The sequence below is a fragment of the Salmo trutta genome, chromosome 19 (genome assembly GCF_901001165.1).
Source record: "Salmo trutta chromosome 19, fSalTru1.1, whole genome shotgun sequence".
Taxonomy (NCBI): Eukaryota; Metazoa; Chordata; class Actinopteri; order Salmoniformes; family Salmonidae; genus Salmo; species Salmo trutta.
The window spans coordinates 40,982,684-41,009,202 of NC_042975.1; the positions used below are offsets into that span (position 1 = coordinate 40,982,684).

Sequence of the window (26,519 nt, forward strand, 5' to 3'; positions counted from 1 at the left end):
TGGCAGATCTGTGCTGACATTCTGATGGGATTCAGGTGTGTCAGAGATGAACTCCAAATCAGGAAGCAGGTGAAAAGGATTGGTGTCAGCTCTATCTTCACCATATAACAGAAACATCTCCATTGTCTTCTATCAGAGGAGTAATGCTTGGTGCTGATTACTGTCTTGGTGCTGGTCTAGGGGAAGGTAAGGTGCCAACTACATTCACAGCCAGATGGGATCAGTCATCCTTTAAAATGAAAAACATAGCAGTCATCCTTTAAAATGTGGTTCTGTGTGGCTCAGTTGGTAGAGCATGGTGTTTGCAACGCCAGGGTTGTGGGTTCGATTCCCACAGGGGACCAGTACGAAAAAAAAAAGTATAAAATGTATGCATTCACTACTGTAAGTTGCTCTGGATAAGAGCGTCTGCTAAAATGTAAATGTAAAAACGACTTGATCTAATACAAATGTGTCCTCAATCCACTTATCTGGACAAATAATGTTCAAATAAAAGTATTGAAGGGTAACTCTGTCCATATGGGTGGCTCAATTTCCTTGAGCTAAGACAAGAACACAGAACTTACTGCTGGAGTCAAAGCACAGAGAGAGAATCTGGCCATAAATTTTAAGTCATGGGCAATAAAGATAAAACACCAGGTAAAAAACCTAGGTGTTATTTTAGATTCTGAACTCGATTTCGAATCACACATTAGGAATGTGACCAAAATAGCTTTTTACCACCATAGGAACATTGCCAAGTTGTAGCCATTTCGCTCTCAGGCTGATACAGAGAGACTCATCCATGCTTTTAATACAAGCAGGCTTGACTGCTGTAATGCTCTCCTGTCTGGTCTATCCAAGAAAGCCATTGGTCAACTGCAAAACATACAGAATGCTGCAGCACGGCTACTGACCAAGACCAGACAGAGAGCACACATTACACCAGTTTTAAGGTCTTTGCACTGACTGCCTGTGCGTTTTAGAATATTTGTTTTATATTCTTCTATTAATACACGATTGTGCAGCCCAATACATATCAGATATGCTTTTAAGTTGTGTATCCAGTAGGTCCCTCAGGTCCTCTAGCACTGGCCTTTTAACAATCCCAAAGCCTAGGACCAAGAGGCATGGAGAGGCAGCCTTTAGTTATTATGCTCCCAGCCTCTGGAATAGCCTGCCAGAGAACCTGAGGGGGGCCGAAACTGTGGACATATTTAAAATATCTTAAAACATATTTTTAGCTTTGCTTTTCCTCAGGGTGCTTTTTAGTTGTTCAGTTTGTGTCATTCTTTAGTTTTTCATCTTATGTTGTGTAGTAAATATAGAAATGTTTATTTTCATTGTTTTAATTCTTTTTTCATGTGAAGCACATTGTGTTGCATTCCATGTCGGAAATGTGCTCTATAAATGAAGCTTTGATTTGATAAAGACTAATGGTACAGTGTGGAAGACTGACTTTCATTGAGGTCTTCATCCTTGTCAGCTATTGGTGCTCTCAGACATTTCTATGTCATGGATTTCCTGCAAACCTTCAGAGGATCTTGCCCAATAAAAACAGCTCATGAGAACGTGTAGGCCTAATTGAATGTTGTGGAGGATATTGTCCACATTATGAGAGGTTGTGTCGGGCTAGCCATACGTCATGCACTCAATCTGCACCAGTTTGATCCGTTTGGTCAGATTATTTCCATGCCACTCACTGGTTACATTGCTGAGAAATCCGTCAATTTGTCCTTTGTGACAGTATGACGTAAAAGACCCAATATAAACAGCAAGGAGAAATAGAGGAACTTGGATCCTGTTCTAGGAAATCATGGGCCAACATATTCCTTCAGTACCCTCTAATTCAGCCACAGAGTCAGGTCAGTATTCCTCAGAATTACACACCACCTCGAAGTCCAATCAGAGGAGAAAACATGAGGGAATCCAATAACAACGCTCTGTAACCATCTGGCAAGCGGTGTCGGCGCGTCAGGTTTGAGACAGCTTCTGCAACCAGGCCATCAGTCTGCTGAAGAGCTAACCTTAGCTGTCTCCCTGAGCAGACCTGCACCTTAGAGACTATTTGCAACCTAGAGACTAGCTGCACCTGAAGACTTTTTGAACTGACTCTCCACGCATCCAGCCGTTACACACAAGCACACACACACAACCACCCATAAACACGCACACACAAGCACACGCACACAGACTCACACTCTCTCTTTCTCTCTCTCTCTCTCACACACACACACACACACACACACACACACACACACACACACACACACACACACACACACACACACACACACACACACACACACACACACACACACACAGCATTTAGAAAGTATTCACACCCCTTGACTTTTTCTACATTTAGTAGTTTTACAGCCTGAATAAAGAAAGTATTACATTTAGATTTTGTGTCACTGGCCTACATGCAATAAAGTAAAATTATGTTTTAAGAAACAAAACAAATAAAACATATAATATGTCTTGAGTGAATAAGTATTCAACCCCTTTGTTATCGCAAGTCAGATAATACGTTGCATGGACTCACTTTGTGTGCAAAAAAAGTGTTTAACATGATTTTTGAATGACTACCTCATCTCTGTACCACACACATACAATTTTATGTAAGGTCCCTCAGTCGAGCAGTGAATTTCAAACACGGATTCAAACACAAAAATCTGGGTTTTCCAATGCCTCGCAAAGAAGGGAACCTTTTGCTAGATGGGTAAAGAAATAGGATATTGAATATCTCTTTGAGAATGGTGAAGTCATTAATTACACTTTGGATGGTGTATCAATACACCCAGTCACTACAAAGATACAGGCGTTCTTCCTAACTCAGTTGCCGGAGAGGAAGGAAACCGCTCAAGGATTTCACCATGAGGCCAATGGTGACTTTAAAACAGTTACAGAGTTTAATGGCTGTGATAGGAGAAAACTGAGGATGGATCAACAACATTGTAGTTACTCCACAATACTAACCTAAATGACAGAGTGAATAGAAGGAAGTCTGTACAGAATAAAAAATATTCCAAAATATTATTGCATCATGTTAGCAATAAGGCACTAAAGTAAAACTGCACTAAATATGGCAAAAGAATTTGCTTTATGTACTGAATACAAAGCTTTGTAGAGTACCACTCTTCATATTTTCAAGCATGGTGGTGGCTGCATCATGTTATGGGTATGCTTGTCATCGGCAAGGGAGTTTTTTGTATATAAAAAGAAACAGAATAGAGCTAAGCACAGGCAAAATCCTAGAGGAAGACCTGGTTCAGTGTGCTTTCCAACAGACACTGGGAGACAAATTCCCCTTTCAGCAGGACAAATAACCTAAAACATAAGGCCAAATAGACACTGTAGTTGCTTACCAAGATGACATTGTATTCGGTGCATGTGACAAATACAATTGATTTGATTGTAATATATATTGACACTCTAACACTTTATATTTGTAAATACAATCCTACTTGACAGAGAACATGCATACTCTATACTGTAAATCCTATTGTGTACATATCAGGCTATTAGTAGTCCCTCTTCTATTACTGCTGCTTTTAAATATGTTTTCTATTTGACTTCTTATTATTGATTATTGTACTTTAACGTTGAGGGAGCTAGCACACAAGCATTTCTCTGCACCTTTTATACCTGCTGTAAACTGTGTACGTGACGAATACAATTTGACTTGATTTGAATGAAAATAGAGTTTTGAGGATTGGATTGAACTGGATGCTGTCAGGTACGGCTGTTCTGTTGAAACACCATTATGATGACATTACTGCTGTATACACTCACCAGTTTATTGAGTCACGTGGCAGTGGCTTGCTATATAAAGCAGGCAGACAGGCATTGAGGCATTCAGTTACTGTTCGATTGAACATTAGAATGGGCAAAAGGAGTGACCTAAGCGACTTTGAGCATGGTATGATTGTCGGTGCCAGGTGTGCCGGGCTTTTCACGCGCAACAGTAAAAACATCCAGTCAGCGGCAGTCCTGTGGGCGAAAACAGCGCGTTAATGAGAGAGATTGAAGGAGAATGGCAAGAATCGTGCAAGCTAACAGGTGGGCCACAAACGGTGCAGTACAACAGTGGTGTGCAGAACAGCATCTTGGAATGCACAACTTGTTGGTCCTTGTCATGGACGGGCTATTGCAGCAGGAGACCACACCGTGTTCCACTCCTATCAGCTAAAAACAAGAAGCCTGTGGGCATGCGATCAGCAACAATTGAGGATTGGAAAAACATTGCTTGGAGTGAATTCACTTTACTTGAGTGGCCTGGTCATTCCCCAGACCTCTACCCAATAGAGCGTCTTTGGGATGAGATGGAACAGGCTGTTCGCAATATGAATGTACCGCCGTCTAATCTGCAGCAACTGCGTGATGCCATTGCGTCAGCATGGACCAACATTGCGTCATTGCGTCAGCATGGAACTTTTCTGACATCTTGTAGAATGCCCTGAAGAATTCCGTCTGTTTTGGAGGCAAAGGTGGGTCCGACCCGTTACTTGATGGGTGTACCTAATAGACAGGCTATCAAGTTGCAGGTGATGATATCTTTCTCACAGCAAGACGTCCTCAAACATTGTGACATTATGAAAGGTCAACAGCTGTGTGTTTTCCCAGTGGTGGGAGATTGGACTGAGATGTCTGATGGAAAGGCTTATGTTTTACACACTGTTTTCACTTCACTTTCTCTTCCCTTCTTTCTATCTCCGTTTTCTATTTTTCTATGGGCTTCGGGCTCAGTCACAGACCCTGTTAGTCTTTTTCGGGTTTATTTTCTTCCTCAGTTTTAAGCGAATGACCGAGGGCAGCATGGGCACAATCTGAGGAATGATCTCTGCTGTGTCAATAAGGGAAAGGTGGATACCTAGTCAGTTGTACAACTGAATGCCTTCAACTGAAATGTGTCTTCTTCATTTAACCCAACCCCTCTGAATCAGAGAGGTGCAAGGGGGCTGCCTTAATCGACATCCACGTCTTCGGTGCCCAGGGAATAGTGTGTTAACTGCCTAACTCAGGGGCAGACCAACAGATTTTCTTTTACCTAATAGTAACAGGTCAAAGTGTTAGATTGTGAGAGAGGGAGGTGGTTTCTTATGGTCTAATCAATCCTTTGTGTTTTTCTCTGCAGATACAGACACACGGGATAGGGCCAATGAAGATGCCACCCCCACACCCTCGTCTGAACATGAAGATGACAACTCTCTAGGCTATACAGGTACTGCAAGGATCTCTCTCTCTCTCTCTGTATCTCTCTTTCTATAAGAATTCCATTTCAGCCTTGAATGTTATTGTTGACTCTTAAAAATTGCAATGTATGTGTTATGTAGCCAAATTTGCAATATTTGAAAGCACATACTTTACATTCAGGTCAGGAATGTAATGTAGATCAACAGAGTCAGTATATTATTTTAGCAACTCTAGTCTGGATAAATAGACTATATAAACTCAGCAAAAAAAGATACGTCCCTTTTTCAGGACCCTGTCTTTCAAAGATAATTCATGAAAATCCGAATAACTTCACAGATCTTCATTGTAAAGGGTTTAAACACTGTTTCCCATGCTTGTTCAATGAACCACAAACAATTAATGAACATGCACCTGTGGAACGGTCGTTAAGACACTAACAGCTTACAGACGGTAGACAATTAAGGTCACAGTTATGAAAACTTAGGACACTAAAGAGGCCTTTCTACTGACTTTGAAAACACCAAAAGAAAGATACCCAGGGTCCCTGCTCATCTGCGTGAACGTGCCTTAGGCATGCTGCAAGGAGGCATGAGGACTGCAGATGTGGCCAGGGCAATAAATTGCAATGTCCGTACTGTAAGATGCCTAAGACAGCGCTACAGGGAGACAAGACGGACAGCTGATCGTCCTTACAGTGGCAGACCACGTGTAACACCACCTGCACAGGATCGGTACATCTGAACATCATACCTGCAGGACAGGTACAGGATGGCAACAACTGCCCGAGTTACACCAGGAACGCACAATCCCTCCATCAGTGCTCAAAATGTCCACAATAGGCTGAGAGAAGCTGGACTGAGGGCTTGTAGGCCTGTTGTAAGGCAGGTTCTCACCGGCAACAACGTCGCCTATGGACACAAACCCACCGTCGCTGGACCAGACAGGACTGGCAAAAAGTGCTCTTCACTGACGAGTCGCGGTTTTGTCTCACCAGGGGTGATGGTCGGATTCTCATTTATTGTTGAAGGAATGAGTGTTACACCAAGGCCTGTACCATGGCCAGCGAAGAGCCCGGATCTCAATCCCATTGAGCATGTCTGGGACCTGTTGGATTGGAGGGTGAGGGCTAGGGCCATTCCCCCCAGAAATGTCTGGGAACTTGCAGGTGACTTGGTGGAAGAGTGCGTTAACATCTCACAGCAGGAACTGGCAAATCTGGTGCAGTCCATGAGGAGGAGATGCACTGCAGTTCTTAATGCAGCTGGTGGCCACACCAGATACTGGCTGTTACTTTTGATTTTGACCCCCCTTTGTTCAGGGACACATTATTCCATTTCAGTTAGTCACATGTCTGTGGAACTTGTTCAGTTTATGTCTCAGTTGTTGAATGTTATGTTCATACACATATTTACACATGTTAAGTTTGCTGAAAATAAACGCAGTTCACAGTGAGAGGAAGTTTCTTTTCTTGAGTTTATGTATGCAGTGCTGTGAAAAACTGTTTGCCCCCTTTATAATTTTCTCAAATTTTTGATACCGAATTTTATGAGATTTTCAACCAAAATCTAATATTAGACAAAGGGAACCTGAGTGAACAAATAACACAACAATGACATACTTATTTAATTTATTTAATAAACAACATTATGCAACACCCAATGCTCCTGTGTAAAAAAGTAATTGCTCCCTTCCACTCAATTACTGGTTGTACCACCTTTAGCTGCAATGACTGCAACCAAACGCTTCCTGTAGTTGTTGATCAGTCTCTCATGTCGCTGTGGAGGAAATTTGGCCCACTCTTCCATGCAGAACTGCTTTAACTCAGCCACATTTGTTTCCAGTTCATCACCTTACAGAAAGAAAATTAGTAGGTGAAATAAACAGGGGGTATCATGAGACACCATTATTATCATAAAACTGCATGGTAAACCATGACCCAAATCATGATGGAGCATGTTAAAATGCTCGTTCATGGCCCAAATGTTCAAAATTGTCAAGAGTCAGCACAAACCAAACTCCTGTGCAACTAGGATTTTGATTATTACAGGCAACTGTATTTTCCGTAAATCTGTGGAAACTAGGCGAAAGGAACCACTGGCCATTTGGAAATGAAGCTAATGTGTTCTAATATTTAACTCCAAGAATTATGGAAATTGAGCGTCATGACTGGGACCAAACAGTCCCAGGTAGCAGATTCTGTTCCCTTCAACTGGTCGGGACTATAAATTCACTGGACGCCAGTTCAGCGGCGGCCACGGAACCTCGAATGCTCCTTCCAAAGGCAACATAATTCAATCTCTTCTCTGTTTCCCTTGGTATATTATTGTAAAGGTTCACTCTCAAGGGAGGTACCGTCATAGAGCAAATAAGCAAATTGATTGAGTTTCTCTCCATTCCATTCCCAGAGCCTTCTCTCCTGTGGCCTAGGAGAGTGACAAACTGCACTTTCAGGCTGCACAGAACAGATTGGAATTTGCTAAAGATCACAGCTTGAATGTAAGGGTCATGACCATATTTCACTCCCTTGTTCACCATTTTAACACAACTATCCAGTGAAAGGAATTCAGATGTGATCAGGCACAGCCAGGCTGCTATCTTGACAACAGTATTATCTGAAAAACACATAATTCAGATCTGTTATTGACTATATTATACATATTCGATGGGCTACATTGAACAAACAAAATGGCAAAATATGGCGCTCCTCTTTCAAGGCTGGTAGGTGTTACATGGAGGACCATGGAAGAAAGATGAACCCAACAACACCCTATACATTTGTGCCTCCTTGCCTACCATGTCGACAGTGTTGTATTGGAACTATTTTATTATAGTGCGGGGCGCAAGTGTACTCATGTCGCCATAAAAGGTGATTGGACGAGTCGGTCCGTGTGCACCCGTCAAGTAACAAGTCCAGTGAAAACAGTCTCCGGTGTTATGTCGCTAGCTACCTAGCTATGCTTACTGTTTCATTCAAGTCAACCAAGGTTATATTCAACCAAGGTTATACTCTGGATTCTTCATATAAAGCATAACATTACATAGTGTGAGAAGATCAGCAACAATGGCTAAGTTTCCACCTCCAGAAAACTTTGACTTCAGTCACCCAGAACACTGCCCAGAATGGAGCCAATAATTTAATTGTTACAGGATATCAACTAAGCTAAACAAAGAGGATGGAGAGGTACAGGTTTGTACTCTGCTCTATTAGCTGGGGAAGGAAGACCTGCTCTCTCGCTCTCTCGCTCTCTCTCTCTCTTTCTCTCTCTTTCTCCCTCTTTCTCTCTTCTCTCGGAGGACCTGAGCCCTAGGACCATGCCTCAGGACTACCTGGCCTGATGACTCCTGTTTTCGACTCTCTCTCTCTCTCTACCACACCTGCTGTCTCTAACTCTGAATGATCGGCTATGAAAAGCCAACTGACATTTACACCTGAGGTGCTGACCTGTTGCACCCTCTACAACCACTGTGATTATTACTATCTATGAACGTTTGAACATCTTGGCCATGTACTGTTATAATCTTCACCTGGCATAGCCAGAAGTGGACTGGCCAACCCTCAGAGCCTGGTTCCTCTCTAGGTTTCTTCCTAGGTTCCTGCCTTTCTAGGGAGTTTTTCCTAGCCACTGTGCTTTTACATCTGCATTGCTTGCTGTTTGGGGTTTTAGGCTGGGTTTCTGTATAGCACTTTGTGACATCGGCTGATGTAAAAAGGGCTTGATAAAATAATTTCATTGATTGAGTCATGTTTTCCATGGAGGAGAATCAGAATGATTATTAGACCATTATGGGTAATCTGGACAATAATTTTGTGCCCAAAGTGAACATTATTCATGAAAGTTCCCGCTTTCATTAGCGCGCCAAAAAGCTTGTGTAAACCTAGCTGATACATGCGCTTTCGATACTGCCAAGAACTAAAATATCCGGGGCAGGTTGGTCATAGGTATATTAGATAATGAGTTGTCAGAGAAGCTTCAGCTATTGCCTGAGTTGACAATCGACAAATCAGTAGAACTTGTGAGGCAGTCAGAGCAAGTAAAAGGGCATATTAGCGAACAAGGGACTAATGCTAACGGTGCACAGCTCAGTGAAGTAGCATACAAACACACAAACGCACAATAACAAATAGAGACACAAAAACGGGCATGGACAAAGCAAATGGGCCAAAGCAAAATTACACAATTTGAATGACAGGATGCAAATGCTTCAGATGTGGTAAGGCAAATGCTACAGAGGAATGATTTGCTGCTAGGAATGCAAAATGTTGCAACTGTAGGAAGCTGGCCAAGATCCAGGCTAGCAGGGCCTCCCGGGTGGCGCAGTGGCTCTGTGCCACCAGAGATTCTGGGTTTGAGCCCAGGCTCTGTCGCAGCCGGCCGTGACCGGGAGGCCCATGGGGCGGCGCAAAATTGGCCCAGCGTCGTCCGGGTTAGGGAGGGTTTGGCCGGCAGGGATATCCTTGTCTCATCGCGCACTAGTGACTCCTGTGGTGCGCCGGGCGCAGTGCACGCTGACCAGGTCGCCAGGTGTACGGTGTTTCCTCTGACACATTGGTGCGGCTGGCTTCTGGGTTGGATGTGCATTGTGTCAAGAAGCAGTGCGGCTTGGTTGGGTTGTGTTTCGGAGGATGCATGGCTCTCGACTTTCGCCTCTCCCGAGTCCGTACGGGAGTTGCAGCGATGAGACAAGACTGTAACTACTACCAATTGGATACCATGAAATTGGGGAGAAAAAAAGGGGTAAAATAATAATAATTTAAAAAAAAAGATCCAGGCCATCACCCAGCTGGAACTGCCAAGCAATGTGACTGATCTGAGGAGTATACTGGGTATGATTCACTACCTAGGCAGATACCTACTGGGTCTAGCTGATGTCACCAAACCAATCAACAACCTGCTCAAGAGTGATGCTTCATGGACACGGAGTGCAGTGCAGGAGGAGGCCTTTAGGAACGTAAAGCAAATCGTCACAGAGTCACCTGCACCGGCATTCTATGATATGACAAAGCCTACCATAGTCCGTGCAGACGCAGGTAGCTCTGGGTTTGGCGGGGTCCTACTACAGAAACATGATGGACAGTAAAAGCCAGTAGCTTAGTGCTCCAGGACTCTCACAGATGCTGAGAAAGCACAGTCTGAGCATGTGACAAGTTTACCAGATATCTGAATGGCCTAGATGCATTCACACTGCAGAGGGATCACAAACCCCTCATTCCACTGATAAACTGTAAAGACCTTGATGTAGTGCCTTTGAGGTACCAGAGACTGTTGATGCGCATGATGTGTTGTAACCCTACAGCTGAGGATGTGCCGTGGAAGCAGCTTGTTATAGCACACGGCCTTTCTAGACAGACCTTAATTGTGGAGGACAAGCTCGTGGTGTGGCTGGAGCGGAATGAGTGGAATAATATCAAACACATCTAACACATGGGTTCCATGTGTTTAGCCAACAGGCATCACGATTGAGAGGAACATCACAGGGGCATTCAGTTTGTCAATTTGCAGAGAAGAGAAACACAGAGAGAGGAAAGAAAGAGAAGAGCAGTATAGTTTGTGCATCAGCAGTTCCAGACGTGCTGTAAGATAGAGAATATGAAGGCCGTCTGTCATATTTCACATTCTCATTGTGTGAATGACCCTGAGTGACTAGAGTGCTGCGCTCTGCGCTGAGTGGGGCTGACGAATGGAGAGAGAGAGGCAGAGAGTGGTGGAAAATGGGAGAGTTGGTGGATGGGTTGTTACAGATAATGGGGAAAAAGGGAAGAGGGGGAGGTGAAATAGAAAATGTTTGAAGATGAGAAATATGAAAGAGAGAAAGGGAAGATAGTGTTAGTGCCAGACACCCAGGAATGGAGTTTAGACAAACTGGAATCTAAATTGACTGGTTAACACCACCAACATTAACAAAGACCACTTATAACAGCCATCAGTGATTATGCATAATCATGAGGAATACCAATGTAAAATGTGCATAATCATGAGGAATACCAATGTAAAATTGTACTGTATAATACTGAAATATTGTTGTAATGTATACAATACCATCCATCAACCCCATGAAACACATAACTACATAAGCTTAATTGACTCCCAAATGCCCTTAATGTCCTCAGTGATTGAGGAGCTAATTTCTATGGAGTTCTTGTGATTATAATGAGCTTATAGGGAAAGACACTGTCCTAGATTTTTTGTGGTTGTGCTTCTTATTTACTGAAAGCTGCCTGACAGCAATACATGCCTTGTATAGGGGGGATTCCAGATGTCCTTGTCAGGAACACATAGCTAGTCAGGCATATGTTTAGCAGCACCTGCAGGTGTACTGTATGTTAGACTGGTAGCTACACAAAGAACAAGCTGTTGGAAAGATGGAGTGGGATGGACAGAAGCGTGGTTCTTCTGTGTGAAAACACAAAGAAATCAGTTCTGTAGAAGCTACTCTTCACGACGAAGGTGACCCCAAAGATATTTTCATATGAAAGAGAAACAAAACATCAATCACTTATGACTAATTAATTATACAGAACTAACTATGCCATTATGCAATTATACACTAACTACAAAGTACTAATTATGCAGTGTTTGTTGCTATTCGTATCTATGGAGATAGCACTTAATATGATTTATTCCTTCATGAATATCAGTGACAGTTTTAGTTAGTGTTTGGGTTCAGTCTTCTTTGGTCTGGCTCGGAACCAATTTAAAGCTGGAGCTTTGAGTAGCAAAACAATCATTTTCAATATTTGCCATTGTCTGATCCCTCTGGCTTATTTCTCCTTTCTCTATGACAACCAATATAATATTTGTGTTTCTCTTTGTGTCCACTTGTACTATCTGTTGCTGTGGTTACATTAGTCTTGGAGAGGCATTGGATGGTCAGGCGGACCTGTGAAATGTACCGTAGAAATCATAAACTCTGCACTCTGCAATGTGTGCTGCACCTGCTGTTATGTTGGCCACACGCATGTGCGGTCAGCTGTCCTAGTCGACCTCTACTTCATATTTATCACATTAGCCACGCTCTGCAGCTTTTGTTTAGGCAGCTGGCCTGGCACTATAGTCTCTGCTCTCCCTGGGAGAATCTGGGTGTTTGTGTAGGCAACCTTCTGACTCTTCTACACTGTGATGTGGTCGGAGGGAGGCCTCTTCTCCTCTTCTCGACACCACAACCTCTGAGGTTAGTTAGCACATTTTATCCTCTGCTCTGGAAGGGGATTTGAAGACAAACTCACAGAATGTCATTGGATGTATTGACACTGATCCTTTCGTGTTTTGAGAGGAGAACAGTTTTCAACACTATTTGTCTCAGGAGGGGACTGGTTACAGAGGGATAATTCAATGGGAAGTATGTGTCCAGGCTTAAGTGGTTGTTTGTCTTCTTGGACTTCCTCAGCCTTTGACCCTGAAGTTTTGATTGATTCCCACCTGTCCAAAACTGATCTACACTACCTTACCCCCTTTAAATAATGACCTCATCCTTCCTTTACCCCAGAGAGAGATGGAGGGGTACAAGGAGAAGAGTATCCAGAGTGATAGTGGATGGGGGGAATGGGGGAGGTAGAGGGTGGGGTAGTGAAAGCGGGAGGATGGAAGAGCGAGAAAGTAGATCACATGTTCTTGTTTTGTCATTCATCTTCTACAAGACTAAGCAGTTGTCACATTGAGGTTATAGGACAGAAAATAGGGAAAGAGTCGGCATAATGTAGCCTAGTGGTAAGAGCATTTGACCAGTAACCAAAAGGTTGCTGGATTGAATCCCCGAGCTGACAAGGTAAAAAAATATGTTGTTCTGCCCCTGAACAAGGCAGTTATTGTTCCCCTGTAGGCCGTCATTGTAAATAAGAATTTGTTCTTAAGTGACTTTTATTTATTTTTTATTTATTTTATTTCACCTTTATTTAACCAGGTAGGCAAGTTGAGAACAAGTTCTCATTTACAACTGCGACCTGGCCAAGATAAAGCAAAGCAGTTCGACACATATAACAACACAGAGTTACACATGGAGTAAAACAAACATACAGTCAATAAAACAGTAGAAAAATGTGTCTATATACAATGTGAGCAAATGAGGTGAGATAAGGGAGGTAAAGGCAATAAATAGGCCATGGTGGCGAAGTAAATACAATATAGCAATTAAAACACTGGAATGGTAGATTTGACAGTAGATGAGTGTGCAAAGTAGAAATACTGAGGTGCAAAGGAGCAAAATAAATAAATACAGTAGGGGAAGAGGTAGTTGTTTTGGCTATTTATAGATGGGCTATGTTCAGGTGCAGTGATCTGTGAGCTGCTCTGACAATTGGTGCTTAAAGCTAGTGAGGGAGATAAGTGTTTCCAGTTTCAGAGATTTTTGTAGTTCGTTCCAGTCATGGGCAGCAGAGAACTGGAAGGAGAGGCGGCCAAAGGAGGAATTGGCTTTGGGGGTGACAAGTGAGATATACCTGCAGGAACGCGTGCTATGGGTGGGTGCAGCTATGGTGACCAGCGAGCTGAGATAAGGCGGGACTTTACCCAGCAGGGTCTTGTAAATGACCTGGAGCCAGTGGGTTTGGCGACGAGTATGAAGCAAGGGCCAGCCAACGAGAGCGTACAGGTTGCAGTGGTGGGTAGTATATGGGGCTTTGGTGACAAAACGGATGGCACTGTGATAGACTGCATCCAATTTGTTGAGTAGGGTGTTGGAGGCTATTTTGTAAATGACATCGCCAAAGTCGAGCTTCGGTAAGATGGTCAGTTTTACGAGGGTATGTTTGGCAGCATGAGTGAAGGATGCTTTGTAGCGAAATAGGAAGCCAATTCTAGATTTAACTTTGGATTGGAGATGTTTTATGTGAGTCTGGAAGGAGAGTTTACAGTCTAGCCAGACACCTAGGTATTTGTAGTTGTCCAAATACTCTAAGTCAGAACCGTCCAGAGTAGTGATGCTGGACGGGTGGGCAGGTCCAGGCAGCGGTCGGTTGAAGAGCATGCATTTAGTTTTACTTGTATTTAAGAACAGTTGGAGGCCACGGAAGGAGAGTTGTATGGCATTGAAGCTCGTCTAGAGGGTTGTTAACACAGTGTCCAAAGAAGGGCCAGAAGTATACAGAATGGTGTCGTCTGCGTAGAGGTGGATTAGAGACTCACCAGCAGCAAGAGCGACATCATTGATATATACAGAGAAGAGAGTCGGCCTAAGAATTGAACCCTGTGGCACCCCCATAGTGACTGCCAGAGGCCCGGACAACATGCCCTCCGATTTGACACACTGAACTCTGTCGGAGAAGTAGTTGGTGAACCAGTCAAGGCAATCATTTGAGAAACCAAGGCTGTTGAGTCTGCCGATGACGATGTGGTGATTGACAGAGTCGAAAGCCTTGGCAAGGTCAATGAATACGGCTGCACAGTACTGTTTCTTATCGATGGCGGTTAAGATATCGTTTAGGACCTTGAGCGTGGCTGAGGTGCACCCATGACTAGCTCTGAAACCAGATTGCATAGCGGAGAAGGTACGGTGGGATTCGAAATGGTCGGCGATCTGTTTGTTAACTTGGCTTTTGAAGACCTTAGAAAGGCAGGGTAGGATAGATATAGCAGTTTGTAGCAGTTTGGGTCAAGAGTGTCCCCCCCTTTGAAGAGGGGGATGACCGCAGCTGCTTTCCAATCTTTGAGTATCTCAGACGACACAAAAGAGAGGTTGAACAGGCTAGTAATAGGGGTTGCAACAATTTCGGCAGATAATTTTAGAAAGAAAGTGTCCAGATTGTCTAGCCCGGCTGATTTGTGGGGGTCCAGATTTTGCAGCGCTTTCAGAACATCAGCTGACTGGATTTGGGTGAAAGCGAAATGGGGAAGGCTTGGGCGAGTTGCTGTGGGGGGTGCAGTGCTGTTGACCGGGGTAGGGGTGGCCAGGTGGAAAGCATGGCCAGCCGTAGAAAAATGCTTATCGAAATTCTCAATTATAGTGGATTTATCGGTGGTGACAGAGTTTCCTATCCTCAGTGCAGTGGGCAGCTGGGAGGAGGTGCTCTTATTCTCCATTACAATGTCTCAGAACTTTTTTGAGTTTGTTTTGCTGGAAGCAAATTTCTGCTTGAAAAAGCTAGCCTTGGCTTTTCTAACTGCCTGTGTATATTGGTTTCTAACTTCCCTAAAAAGTTGCATTTCACGGGGGCTGTTCGATGCTAATACAGAACGCCACAGGATGTTTTTGTGTTGGTTAAGGGCAGTCAGGTCTGGAGAGAACCAAGGGCTATATCTGTTCCTGGTTCTACATTTCTTGAATGGGGCATGCTTATTTAAGATGGTGAGGAAGTGCCAGGAAGACTTGCCTGGTTAAAAAAAAGTGTGCATGTGTGTGAAAGGGTGGAACAACTCAATGTGCTAATGGTTAGCTTGTGTTGGAATTTTACTGCTTGTTTATCAGTGGCGCTGGGCTGGACTGCTATGCTGCTGTGTGCTGTACTGGTTCCAGAACTGGTCTCGTTTCATCTGCAAGCATACAGCTGGGCCGGCAGGGGCACACTCAGAGCAATAAAGAGATTTGAGGCAGGGAAGGAGAGAGAGAGAGAGAGAGAGAGAGAGAGAGAGAGAGAGAGAGAGAGAGAGAGAGAGAGAGAGAGAGAGAGAGAGAGAGAGAGAGAGAGAGAGAGAGAGAGAGAGAGAGAGAGAGAGAGAGAGAGAGAGAGAGAGAGAGAGAGAGAGAGAGAGAGAGAGGAGAGAGAGAGAGAGAGAGAGAGAGAGAGAGAGAGAGAGAGAGAGAGAGAGGAGAGAGAGAGAGAGAGAGAGAGAGAGAGAGAGAGAGAGAGAGAGAGAGAGAGAGAAAATATAGGGACAGAGAAAGAGTCAGAGAAATTGACACTTTCTGCAGCTCTGGGTTCATGTGTTAGGGTAATGTGTAACATGGTGGAGATTTTAATAATAAGGAATGTCTAACATGTTGCAGGACATGCCAACAGTCGGTCATCAACATCCATTTCCCCTTAGTCAATCGCTTAGTGCAAAACCAAAGCAGCTTTTATATTTTAAGCAATTGTAGGCTGGAAATGAAAATTGTCTGGAATTTCCCTCAGCCACGAGAACATGTGATGTGAGTTACCATGTTGGAAGACGGATAGAGCATCAAAGCAGGTCAATTCTGTACAATTTTTTGTAGAAAGAGCATGAAAGAGAAGAGTACCCTGTTGTGAATAATCCCTAACATGATGCAAGTCAGCCAGCAGAGGGTGTGCTTGCTCTCTGGTCATGAAGCAAGCCAGAGAGCAGGGTTAGGCAGATTCCACTACATTCCTACAATAAACCCATGAAGCCCTCAGGAGAGTTATGTATCTTTATTGACACTTATTCAATGGTAAAATGTTCTTATTTGGTTGTATTTAAAACAGATTAAATATGTTCTCACTATGCTAAAAAGTTTCATATGAAATTCATATGCTTTTATTCATACAAAATCAGATGTTTGTGTATTCTTATATTGAAAAATAAATTAAGTGCATTCAAATTGATGCACTGGACTTGAAAATGAAATGGTCATTCTGTCTGATGTTGGCATTGCCATTGGAATGCTGAGACTGAGAGTCCCTGGGGTTGATCTTAATTCATGATTAAGAGAAGTGCGACACTGCTCCTGGCTAATCTCTGCCAAAGTGAATTTTAATTGGCTTATTAAGATAATATCTTGTGCCCAAGTGAGCCATTTGCGCGATTGAAAGGTCACATATAAACACATATGGTGTGAGACCTTGGTTCACACGGTCGTTTTAAACACAGTTATGTTTCCCAGCGGGTGAACGACGTCGTGCCGTCCCTTTGACTTTTCATTGAATAGAATGTAAAGGGAGCACCCTGTCTGTCAAACAATCCCTTTCACTTTATAAAACCCACACAGGAGACACCATTGGCTGTTGTTTAACATTTATTCTGCTGTTGTTTGAGTAGAGAAAAATTGAAGAAGAAATAAAAAATGTCCCCATCACTTTTTTGTTCTGCAAGTAGACGAATTTGACTGCTCATATAATTTAGTATAATTTTAATCAATTTGGTAAGACACATTAGTTCAAATTTATTCAAAAGACACTGAATTTAAATGTAATTAATTAAATAAGCAAGACGCGAAGTAGCTCTGGCTGGCCAATCATATTAAGTAAAATAATATTGGTTTTAGATTAACATTTGCACACATAGATTAACATTTGCACACTCTAACGTAGTAGGTAAATACATTAAATTAAGGTTTCCCGTGTTAAAATAGCCTCTAAACCCCCATTGTGGACTGGGAAGAGTGGCGCACACTATCCAGCACTCACTAAGCGCTGCCCTTTTCAAACGTCCCTTCAGCCCTAAGTGCACGAAGTCGGGTGAGCGCCGGCGGGTTTGAGAAACAGGCAAATTAAATCAGGAAAGTGACTGAACTTAAGTTGGACGTTTGGATTTTGGACTCTGCCATATCACTCATGCGAAAGAAAACTATGACAAAGTGGAAATAATATTTGATCACAGATGAATTCCGCTAAAACCTCAGAGTTTAGTCTTGGATTTACGAAGCTCACTCGGATTCGAGAAGATCCCAGTTATGTGGACGATCTCGTGGGCAACCCTAATAATGTGACCGGGAGGTTTGGTATGAGCTATCAGTAAAGTATTATCTTTGTAACAGTGTACAGAAATACCAATCGTCCCGCACGGAGTTATTCGGAGACTTGCTCTCAGCATAGGCTACCCCAGCGCAGCGCACAGCCACAGAAAAGAGAGTTGGAGACGGCGTGGTATGCTATTTTACTCAAGAAGGAAGCAGAACATTTTTTAGAAATATTATTATTTAGATCGAATAGGCCATATCAAACATTTGTGGATAATACAACTTAGCTTCAGTCCTCTGCTGCTTTGGAATGATGCCTGCGCGTTCAGTGGGAATTTACTTTCTACTCGGATTTATTCACATTTGTTCAGGTAAAGACTGCACTATTTCACCTTATCTGACTTGGGTTATGACTTTGAAAAGTAATATTCCTGTAATAGTGTGAGCGTTTTTGAGCGTGTGCTTGTGTGTGGAAATTAAAGATGGCATGGCATGGTGAGTTGATAAGTATCGACTTAGGCTACATAAAACTTTACTATCATCCTTTCATATCTGTTTCATCCTTTGACGTTGTGTGCCAAGCCCAGCCGTGTGGCATGAAGTGGTCTTTGTCTGAATCATGGTCTGACTACTGACAGCCAGGATGTGCTCTTATTGCCTTAGTTGTGTAAAATAACAAGCTCTCATAGTCTCACATCAGAATTAGAAGTTCATCGATGTTTCTCAAAAATCTAATTTCGAAGTTGTTCCAAACATCACATTTTGAAGTGTTTGGTTACATCTCTGTATGTTCCCGGGTGAAGTGTAGGCATTAACTCAAAATTCTTGAGGTTAGGCATTAACTCCGAATGGTAAAGGATAGGTTTAAAACAAACATATAAATATCTACGTTCTATAGCTGGATTTGAACATGCAACCTTTATAACCAGAGGCAGATGCTTACTGTATGCCCACCCGTCATCCCTGTTTACAACGCCTACTTGAAAGTAACAGCTCTCACTCACTATTGCCCCTTGTGGCTGATTTCCACGTCATCTCCGGATGTCCTCAGATATATATATATATATATATATATATATATATATATCAAATACTGACTTGTATCCCAGGTGAACTGCCTGCTGTAAACATTTGTAATTATGAATCACTGGCAATCACATCAGCAGAGATCCTGAGATAAAGAATGAGACCATGTCCTCCTTATATTGTTTTAGTGTCCTGACTGTGCCTTCTCCTGGGTAATCACCTGTCAGGGTGCCAGCTTTGCCACTATCGGTGTTACACTTAGAGTCAAAGTGATAAAGAGTGTGTTGTGTGTGTGTGTGTGTGAGAGAGAGAAAGAGCAAGAGTGACTTGAAATAGTTATTCTTCAGGAGTAAATAAGCAGGAACACACGAAGGGTTTGTAAAAGTGTAACAACCGGTCAACACACACTTTCTGGTGGCTGAGATCAGCAGTGGTGCAGGTTAATGACTAACAGTAGAAAGAGGCCCAGGTCAGTGGAGAGAGGCCTAATGAAGTCCCATTAACAACACCGCTAGTCTGAACAGGCTTGTGTACATACTGATGGGACTGGCCCATATTGATAGGACTAACAGTGATATAGAGATGTATAATATACTCTTTAAACAAAACCATAGCCTTTTCTGTTTGATTGTGAATGAGCAAACTGCACTTAGCTATATGAACAAGGCATTTTATTGTATTTTACATTTTATTGTGATCCCCGTTAGCCGATGCCAATGGCGATAGCTTATTTTCCTGTTGTCCGACTCATAACGAAAAATACATTACAGACAAAAATACTTAACAATTTACAAAAACATTAACATAGACATTACAACTAAGTCAGCTTGGGGAGAGGCATTGTGTTGTGAAGTGTTGTTTTATTCGTTTATTTAAAGCACATTTCCATGGCTCTATACAATACTGTGCGTTGCCTTGAATTCATTCTGGATTTGGGGACTGTGAAGAGACCACTGGTGGCATGTCTGGTGGGATAAGTATGTCTGTCAGAGCTATATGTAAGTTGATTATACAGACAATTTGGACATTTCAACACAGTAACATATCTCACAAGAACAAGGATTGATGCAGATAATCTCTCGTGAACCCTCAACCAGGAAAGACCTGCCTGCATGTTGTTGATGTTAGTTCTGTATGTGCAGTTAAGGGCAAGGATGCTGCTCTGTTTTGAACCAGCAGCAGCTTTGCTAGATCTTTATTTGCTGCACTTGACCATATTACCAGACAGTAATCAAGATGGGACAAGACCAGAGCCTGAACAACTAGTACAGTTGATTTTTGTGTCAAAAACAAAGAACATATTTTTATAACACCCCCCCCCGTCTTCACAACAGCTTTGTCAATATGACTTGACTATGATAATTGACCATCCTACGTTAAAACCCAGGAGTTTAGCTTCCTCAACTCAGGGGTCACACCTTTCTTACACAACTCCAGTTGAGGTTTAGGTCTTAGAGAATGTTTTAAACCAAATGCAATGCTTTTAGTTGTAGCTGTATTTACGACCAATTTATTATTAATCAACCATTCGGATACTGACTGTAACTCCTTATTTATAATTTTAGTGAACTCACTGGCTTTGGGTGCTGACATTTACTGTGGAATCATCTGCAGACATAGTCATTATAGCTTTGTGTGAGACCAGTGGCAAATCGTTTGTAAAAAAATATATATAATAAAATAGAGAGAGAGAGGGCTGTTAGAGCCAGCAAAGGCTGCATTGCTATTTTTAGGCAGTGGAATTACTTTAGCTTCCTTCCACGCCTGTGGACACACACTCCTTTAGGCTTTGGTTAAAGATCTAGCAAATAGGGGTGGCAATACAGTCTGCTACCATTCTCAATAGTTTCCCATCATGGTTGTCAATGCCTGGTGATATAATACAGTCTGCTACCATTCTCAATAGTTTCCCATCATGGTTGTCAATGCCTGGTGATAATACAGTCTGCTACCATTCTCAATAGTTTCCCATCATGGTTGTCAATGCCTGGTGATAATACAGTCTGCTACCATTCTCAATAGTTTCCCATCATGGTTGTCTATACCTGGTGGCTTATCATTATTGATGGATAGCAGTCGTTTTTCCACCTCTCTCACACGACTTGACCAAATTCAAAACAGCAATCCTTCTTTCATTATTTTATATGTATTTACTGAAAAATATATATAAACGCAACATGCAACAATTTCAATGATTTTACTGAGTTACAGTTCATATGAGGAAATCAGCCAATTGAAATAAATTCATTAGGCCCTAATCTATGGATTTCACATGACTAGGCAGGGGCACAGCCATGGGTGGGCCTGGGAGGTCATAGGCCACTTGGGAGCCAGGCCCACCCACTGGGGAGCCTGGCCCAGCCAATCAGAAGCAAATTTTCCCCACAAAAGGGCTTTATTACAGACAGAAATACTCCTCAGTTTCAACAGCTGTCTGGGTGGCTGGTCTCAGATGATCCCACAGGTGAAGAAGCCAGATGTGGAGATCCTGGGCTGGCGTGATCACATGTGGTCTGCGGTTGTGAGGCCGGTTGGACGTATTGCCAAATTCTCTAAAACGATGTTAGAGGCGACTTATGGTAGAAAAATTAATATTAAATTCTCTGGCAACAACTCTGGTGGACAGTCTTGTAGTCAGGATGCCAATTGCACGCTCCCTCAAAACTTGAGACATCTGTGGCATTGTGTTGTGTGACATTGTGTTGTGCACATTTTAGAGTGGCCTTTTATTGTCCCCAGCACAAGGTGCACTTGTGTATTGATCATGCTGTTTAATCAGCTTCTTGATACGCCACACCTGTCAGGTGGATGGATTATCTTGGCAAAGGAGAAATGCTCACTAACAGGGATGTAAGGAAATTTGTGCACAACATTTGAGAGAAAATACGTTTTTTGTGCGTTTTGAAAATGTATGGAATGTTTTATTTCAGCTCATGAAACATGGGACCAACACTTTACATGTTGCATTTATATTTTTGTTCAGTATACACAAATATTATTGTTCACTATTCAATGTTGTCATTTCACTTCTGAGTTTTTCCACTTTACTAGGGAAATATATATACAGTTAAAGTTGGAAGTTTACATACACTAAGGTTGGAGTCATTAAAACTCATTTTTCAACCAAATGTCTTTTTAAAACCTCTAGGGGACCCCCTTCCCATTCTCATCCCGGTAACAGGATTGCTTGACAAGATAGCAAAAATCAAATCATTTCAATTTCTCAAACAATCAACTATTTTACACCATTTGAAAGATAAACATCTCCTTAATCCAACCACGTTGTCCGATTTCAAAAAGGCTTTACGGCGAAAGCATAAAGTTAGATTATGTTAGGACAGTACATAGACAAAAAATTACACACAGCCATTTTCAATGCAAGGACAGGCGTCACCAAAAGCAGAAAACCAGCTAAAATTATGCACTAACCTTTGACAATCTTCATCAGATGACACTCCTAGGACATTATGTTAGACAATACATGCATTTTTTGTTCTATCAAGTTCATATTTATATCCAAAAACAGCATTTTACATCGGCGCGTGACGTTCAGAAAATGTATTTCCCCCAAAACCACCGGTGAATCAGTACTACAATTTACAAAAATACTCGTCATAAACGTTGATAAAATATGAAACTGTTATTCAAAGAATTATAGATTAACATCTCCTGAATGCAACCGCATTGACAGATTTCAAAAAAGCTTCACGGGGAAAGCACACTTTGCAATAATCTGAGTACTGCGCTCAGAAAAATACTCTAGGCAATACAGATAGCCGCCATTTTGGAGTCATCTAAATGCATAAATAACATTACAAATATTCACTTACCTTTAATAATCTTCATCAGAAGGCCCTTCCAGGAATCCCAGGTCCACAACAAATGTTGTTTTGTTCGATAAAGTTCATAATTTATGTCCAAATAACTCCATGTTGTTAGCGCGTTCAGTAAGCTACTCAAAATGTAGGACACTCGAAGAAAGTGTCACGACGAAAGTAAAAAAAAATATCTATTTACGTTCGTTCAAACATATCAAACGTTGTATAGCATCAATCTTTAGGGCCATTTTAACGTGAAACTTCAGTAATATTTCAACCGGACCATTCCTGTGTCTTGAAAAACATTTTGGAACACAGGTCCCTTCTCACATGAACGCGCACCAATGAAGTGATGTCATTCCCTGGGTTACCAACTTCCCAGCCTTCTCATTCAGTCTCTGTTCATCATAGATGCCTCAAACAACTTTCTAAAGAGTGTTGACATCTAGTGGAAGCCTTAGGAAGTGTAAAATGAATCCTTAGTCACTGTGTGTTCCATTGGCAATGACTTGAAAAAAGTACAGCAACAAGATTTTCATTTCCTGCTTGTATTTTTCTCAGGTTTTTGCCTGCCATATGAGTTCTGTTATACTTACAGACACCATTTAAACCGTTTTAAAAACTTCAGAGTGTTTTCTATCCAAATCTACTAATAATATGCATATTCTAGTTTCTGGGCCAGAGTAGTAACCTGTTCAAATTGGGTACGTTTGTCATCCGGCCGTGAAAATACTGCCCCCTAGCCCAGACAGGTTTTAACAAACTATAATTTTGGCAAGTCGGTTAGGACATCTACTTTGTGCATGACACAAGTCATTTTTCCAACAATTGTTTACAGACAGATTATTTCACTTATAATTCACTGTATCACAATTCCTGTGGGTCAGAAGTATATGTACACTAAGTTGACTATGCCTTTAAACAGCTTGGAAAATTCAAGAAAATTATGTCATGGCTTCAGAAGCTTCTGATAGGCTAATTGACATAATTTGAGTCAATTGGAGGTGTACCTGTGGATGTATTTCAAGGCCTACCTTCAAACTCAGTGCCTCTTTGCTTGACATCATGGGAAAATCAAAAGAAATCAGCCAAGACATCAGAAAACAAATTGGAGACCTCCACAAGTCTGGTTCATCCTTGGGAGCAATTTCCAAATGCCTGAAGGTACCACGTTCATCTGTACAAACAATGGTATGCAAGTATAAACACCATGGGACCACACAGCCGTCATACCGCTCAGGAAGGAGACACGTTCTGTCTCCTAGAGATGAATGTACTTTGGTGCGAAAAGTGCAACTCAATCCCAGAACAACAGCAAAGGACCTTGTGAAGAAGCTGGAGGAAACAGGTACAAGTATCTATATCCACAGTAAAACGAGTCCTATATCGACATAACCTAAAAGGCCGCTCAGCAAGGAAGAAGCCACTGCTCCAAAACCTCCATAAAAAAGCCAGACTATGGTTTGCAACTGCACATGGGGACAAAGATCGTACATTTTGAAGAAATGTCCTCTGGTCTGATGAAACAGAAATAGAACTGTTTGGCCATAATGACCATTGTTATGTTTGGAGGAAAAAGGGGGAGGCTTGCAAGCTGAAGAAGACCATCCCAACCATGAAGCACGGGGGTGGCAGCATCATGTTGTGGGGCTGCTTTGCTGCAGGAGGGACTGGTGCATTTCACAAAATAGATGGCATCATGAGGCAGGAATATTATGTGGATATATTGAAGCAACATCTCAAGACATCAGTCAGGAAGTTAAATCTTGGTTGCAAATGGGTCTTCCAAATGGACAATGACCCCAAGCATGCTTCCAAAGTTGTGGCAAAATGGCTTAAGGACAAGAAAGTCAAGGTATTGGAGTTGCCATCACAAAGCCCTGGCCTCAATCCTATAGAAAATTTGTGGGCAGAACTGAAAAAGTATGTGCGAGCAAGGCCTACAAACCTGACTCAGCTACACCAGCTCTGTCAGGAGGAATGGGCCAAAATTCACACAACTTATTGTGGAAAGCTTGTGGAAGGCTACCCGAAACGTTTGACCCAAGTTAAACAATTTAAAGGCAATGCTACCAAATACTAATTGAGTGTATGTAAACTTCTGACCCACTGGGAATGTGATGAAAGAAATAAAAGCTGAAATAAATAATTCTCTCTACAATTATTCTGACATTTCACCTTCTTAAAATAAAGTGGTGATCCTAACTGACCTAAGACATGGAATTTTTACTAGGATTAAATGTCAGGAATTGTGAAAAACTGATTTTAAAGTAATTGGCTAAGGTGTATGTAAACTTACGACTTCAACTGAATATATAATGGAGTTATGAAGACATATGGTGTTTGGGAAACACTGTTATAAGTAAGTTAGACTGCGGCCCCATTACCGGCTTTATGTGTCATAGCAGTAATGTGTTGAGGAAGTGCTAATGGCACGATGCAGCACAGCGTCCAGAAAAACAGTCACTTTCAAACTAGGGTTTTCGTGGCTAATTGAGGTAAAACAGGAATTCTACTCATAGATTATGCATGTATGAACTACACATTGACACGTCCAGCCCAAAGCAGAAGGTTTAAAAAGTACTTAGTAGTCGCCAGAGTTCCGGAGCATGCCTTTAATGCCCCTTTTCAAGCCGGGCTGGTGTGAGTGTGTGTGTGTGTGTGTGTGTGTGTGCAGGCCTCCTTCTTACCCCAGAGTAAAGGGATAGTAGAGGTAACAGGTCCATGATACCCCAGTGGCCTGCTGTGCGGCATACCATCCATTCAAAGTGGCCCCTGTTTACTAAACAGATTGTTCTCAGGTGTTTCGCTCCATAGCTTAGCTTTTCCCACCCTACTTGGACAAGTATTTTAAGTATGCCACCTTGTCTTGTCTCTCCCTCTCCACGGCACAACAACAGATGAGAGAACAAAGGACCTTTAAGTACAAGACAATTCTAGACCTGTACATGTGTTGTGCTCAGGATGCTTCTCAGACAGAATACTGCAGCTTTGTGTAGCTGCCTCGCCTAGAACATCCCTGCTATGACAGTCTCATTCCTCTTCTCAATGCTACATTTGGTATTGTAATGGAATAATCCGTATACTTTAAATGATGCCCATTAAAAGCAGTAGGAAAGAATTTGTTCCCCCTGCAAATCTGAATGATGCATCCCTGGAGTGATGCTAAGTAGCCTTACCCGTCGGTCCCACCGCTCCCTCCTCCCCATGCCTCCATGTTTTTAACAGCCAACGTTCTCCTTAATGAATGCTCTGTAAACTCTCAGCCTCAAACGGGAATCTCTCCCAAGAGAAACACATCTATGTTTTCCCTCCTTTGAATTGTGTTTTTCTGGACTGTTGTTTCCAACACTGCTCGTATAAGGGGCTTGTGAATGAGGAACGTTGGCCTGAGATAATAGCCTCCTTCCTGTCCAAGCCTTGTTTGCCTTGAGACTCTCTCAGCCATGGCTGGGCCAGATATCTCATTCTGAAGGAGGTCAGGAAGGAGTGTGAGAGGAGGAGGGGACAGAAAAGAAATGGGTCAGAATATGCTCTGTCATTTACGTTTCCACTTTCCAGAGGGGAGGACAGCTTGGAGACACCTGGCCTGCCACTGCCTTGATAGCTGAGCACAGGTCAGAGTTCACATGTACCTGGACACGCTGGCTAGTTGACAGTGACACAGTGGCACCCATGCTCCTGACAGAGGGACAGCCCACAGTCCTGTGTTGTGACACCGTCAGTAAAAACACAGCATGGAGTATTATGGACTAATACAGCTTGATGAGGAGGCTGACCTGCTATGTCATCCCGTATGTTAATGAGTCTCCCTCCAGTCTATTTGATGCTGACTGTGATTCACTGTGTTCCTCCACTAATGAGACTCCTCCGCTACGGATGATGAGTCTGATGGCTGGGCCGTCTTGTGCTCTAAAGATTCTCCCTTTGATATCCCTGTTCTTGACG

At 42.5% G+C, this 26,519-nt stretch overlaps 1 protein-coding gene across 3 annotated transcripts in view; it reads left to right on the top strand.

Annotated features, from left to right (window-relative positions):
• LOC115154586 (roundabout homolog 1) overlaps positions 1-26,519 on the top strand; it is a 214,634-nt gene that overhangs the window by 40,270 nt on the left and 147,845 nt on the right. For 2 of the 3 annotated variants that reach the window (XM_029700968.1, XM_029700969.1), the window contains one exon: positions 5,120-5,206. In XM_029700968.1, the coding sequence (XP_029556828.1) occupies positions 5,120-5,206 (87 nt within the window). Of the gene's footprint in view, positions 1-5,119; positions 5,207-17,437; positions 18,099-26,519 lie in introns of those variants that run through there. The other variant, XM_029700970.1, reaches the window with a different exon arrangement.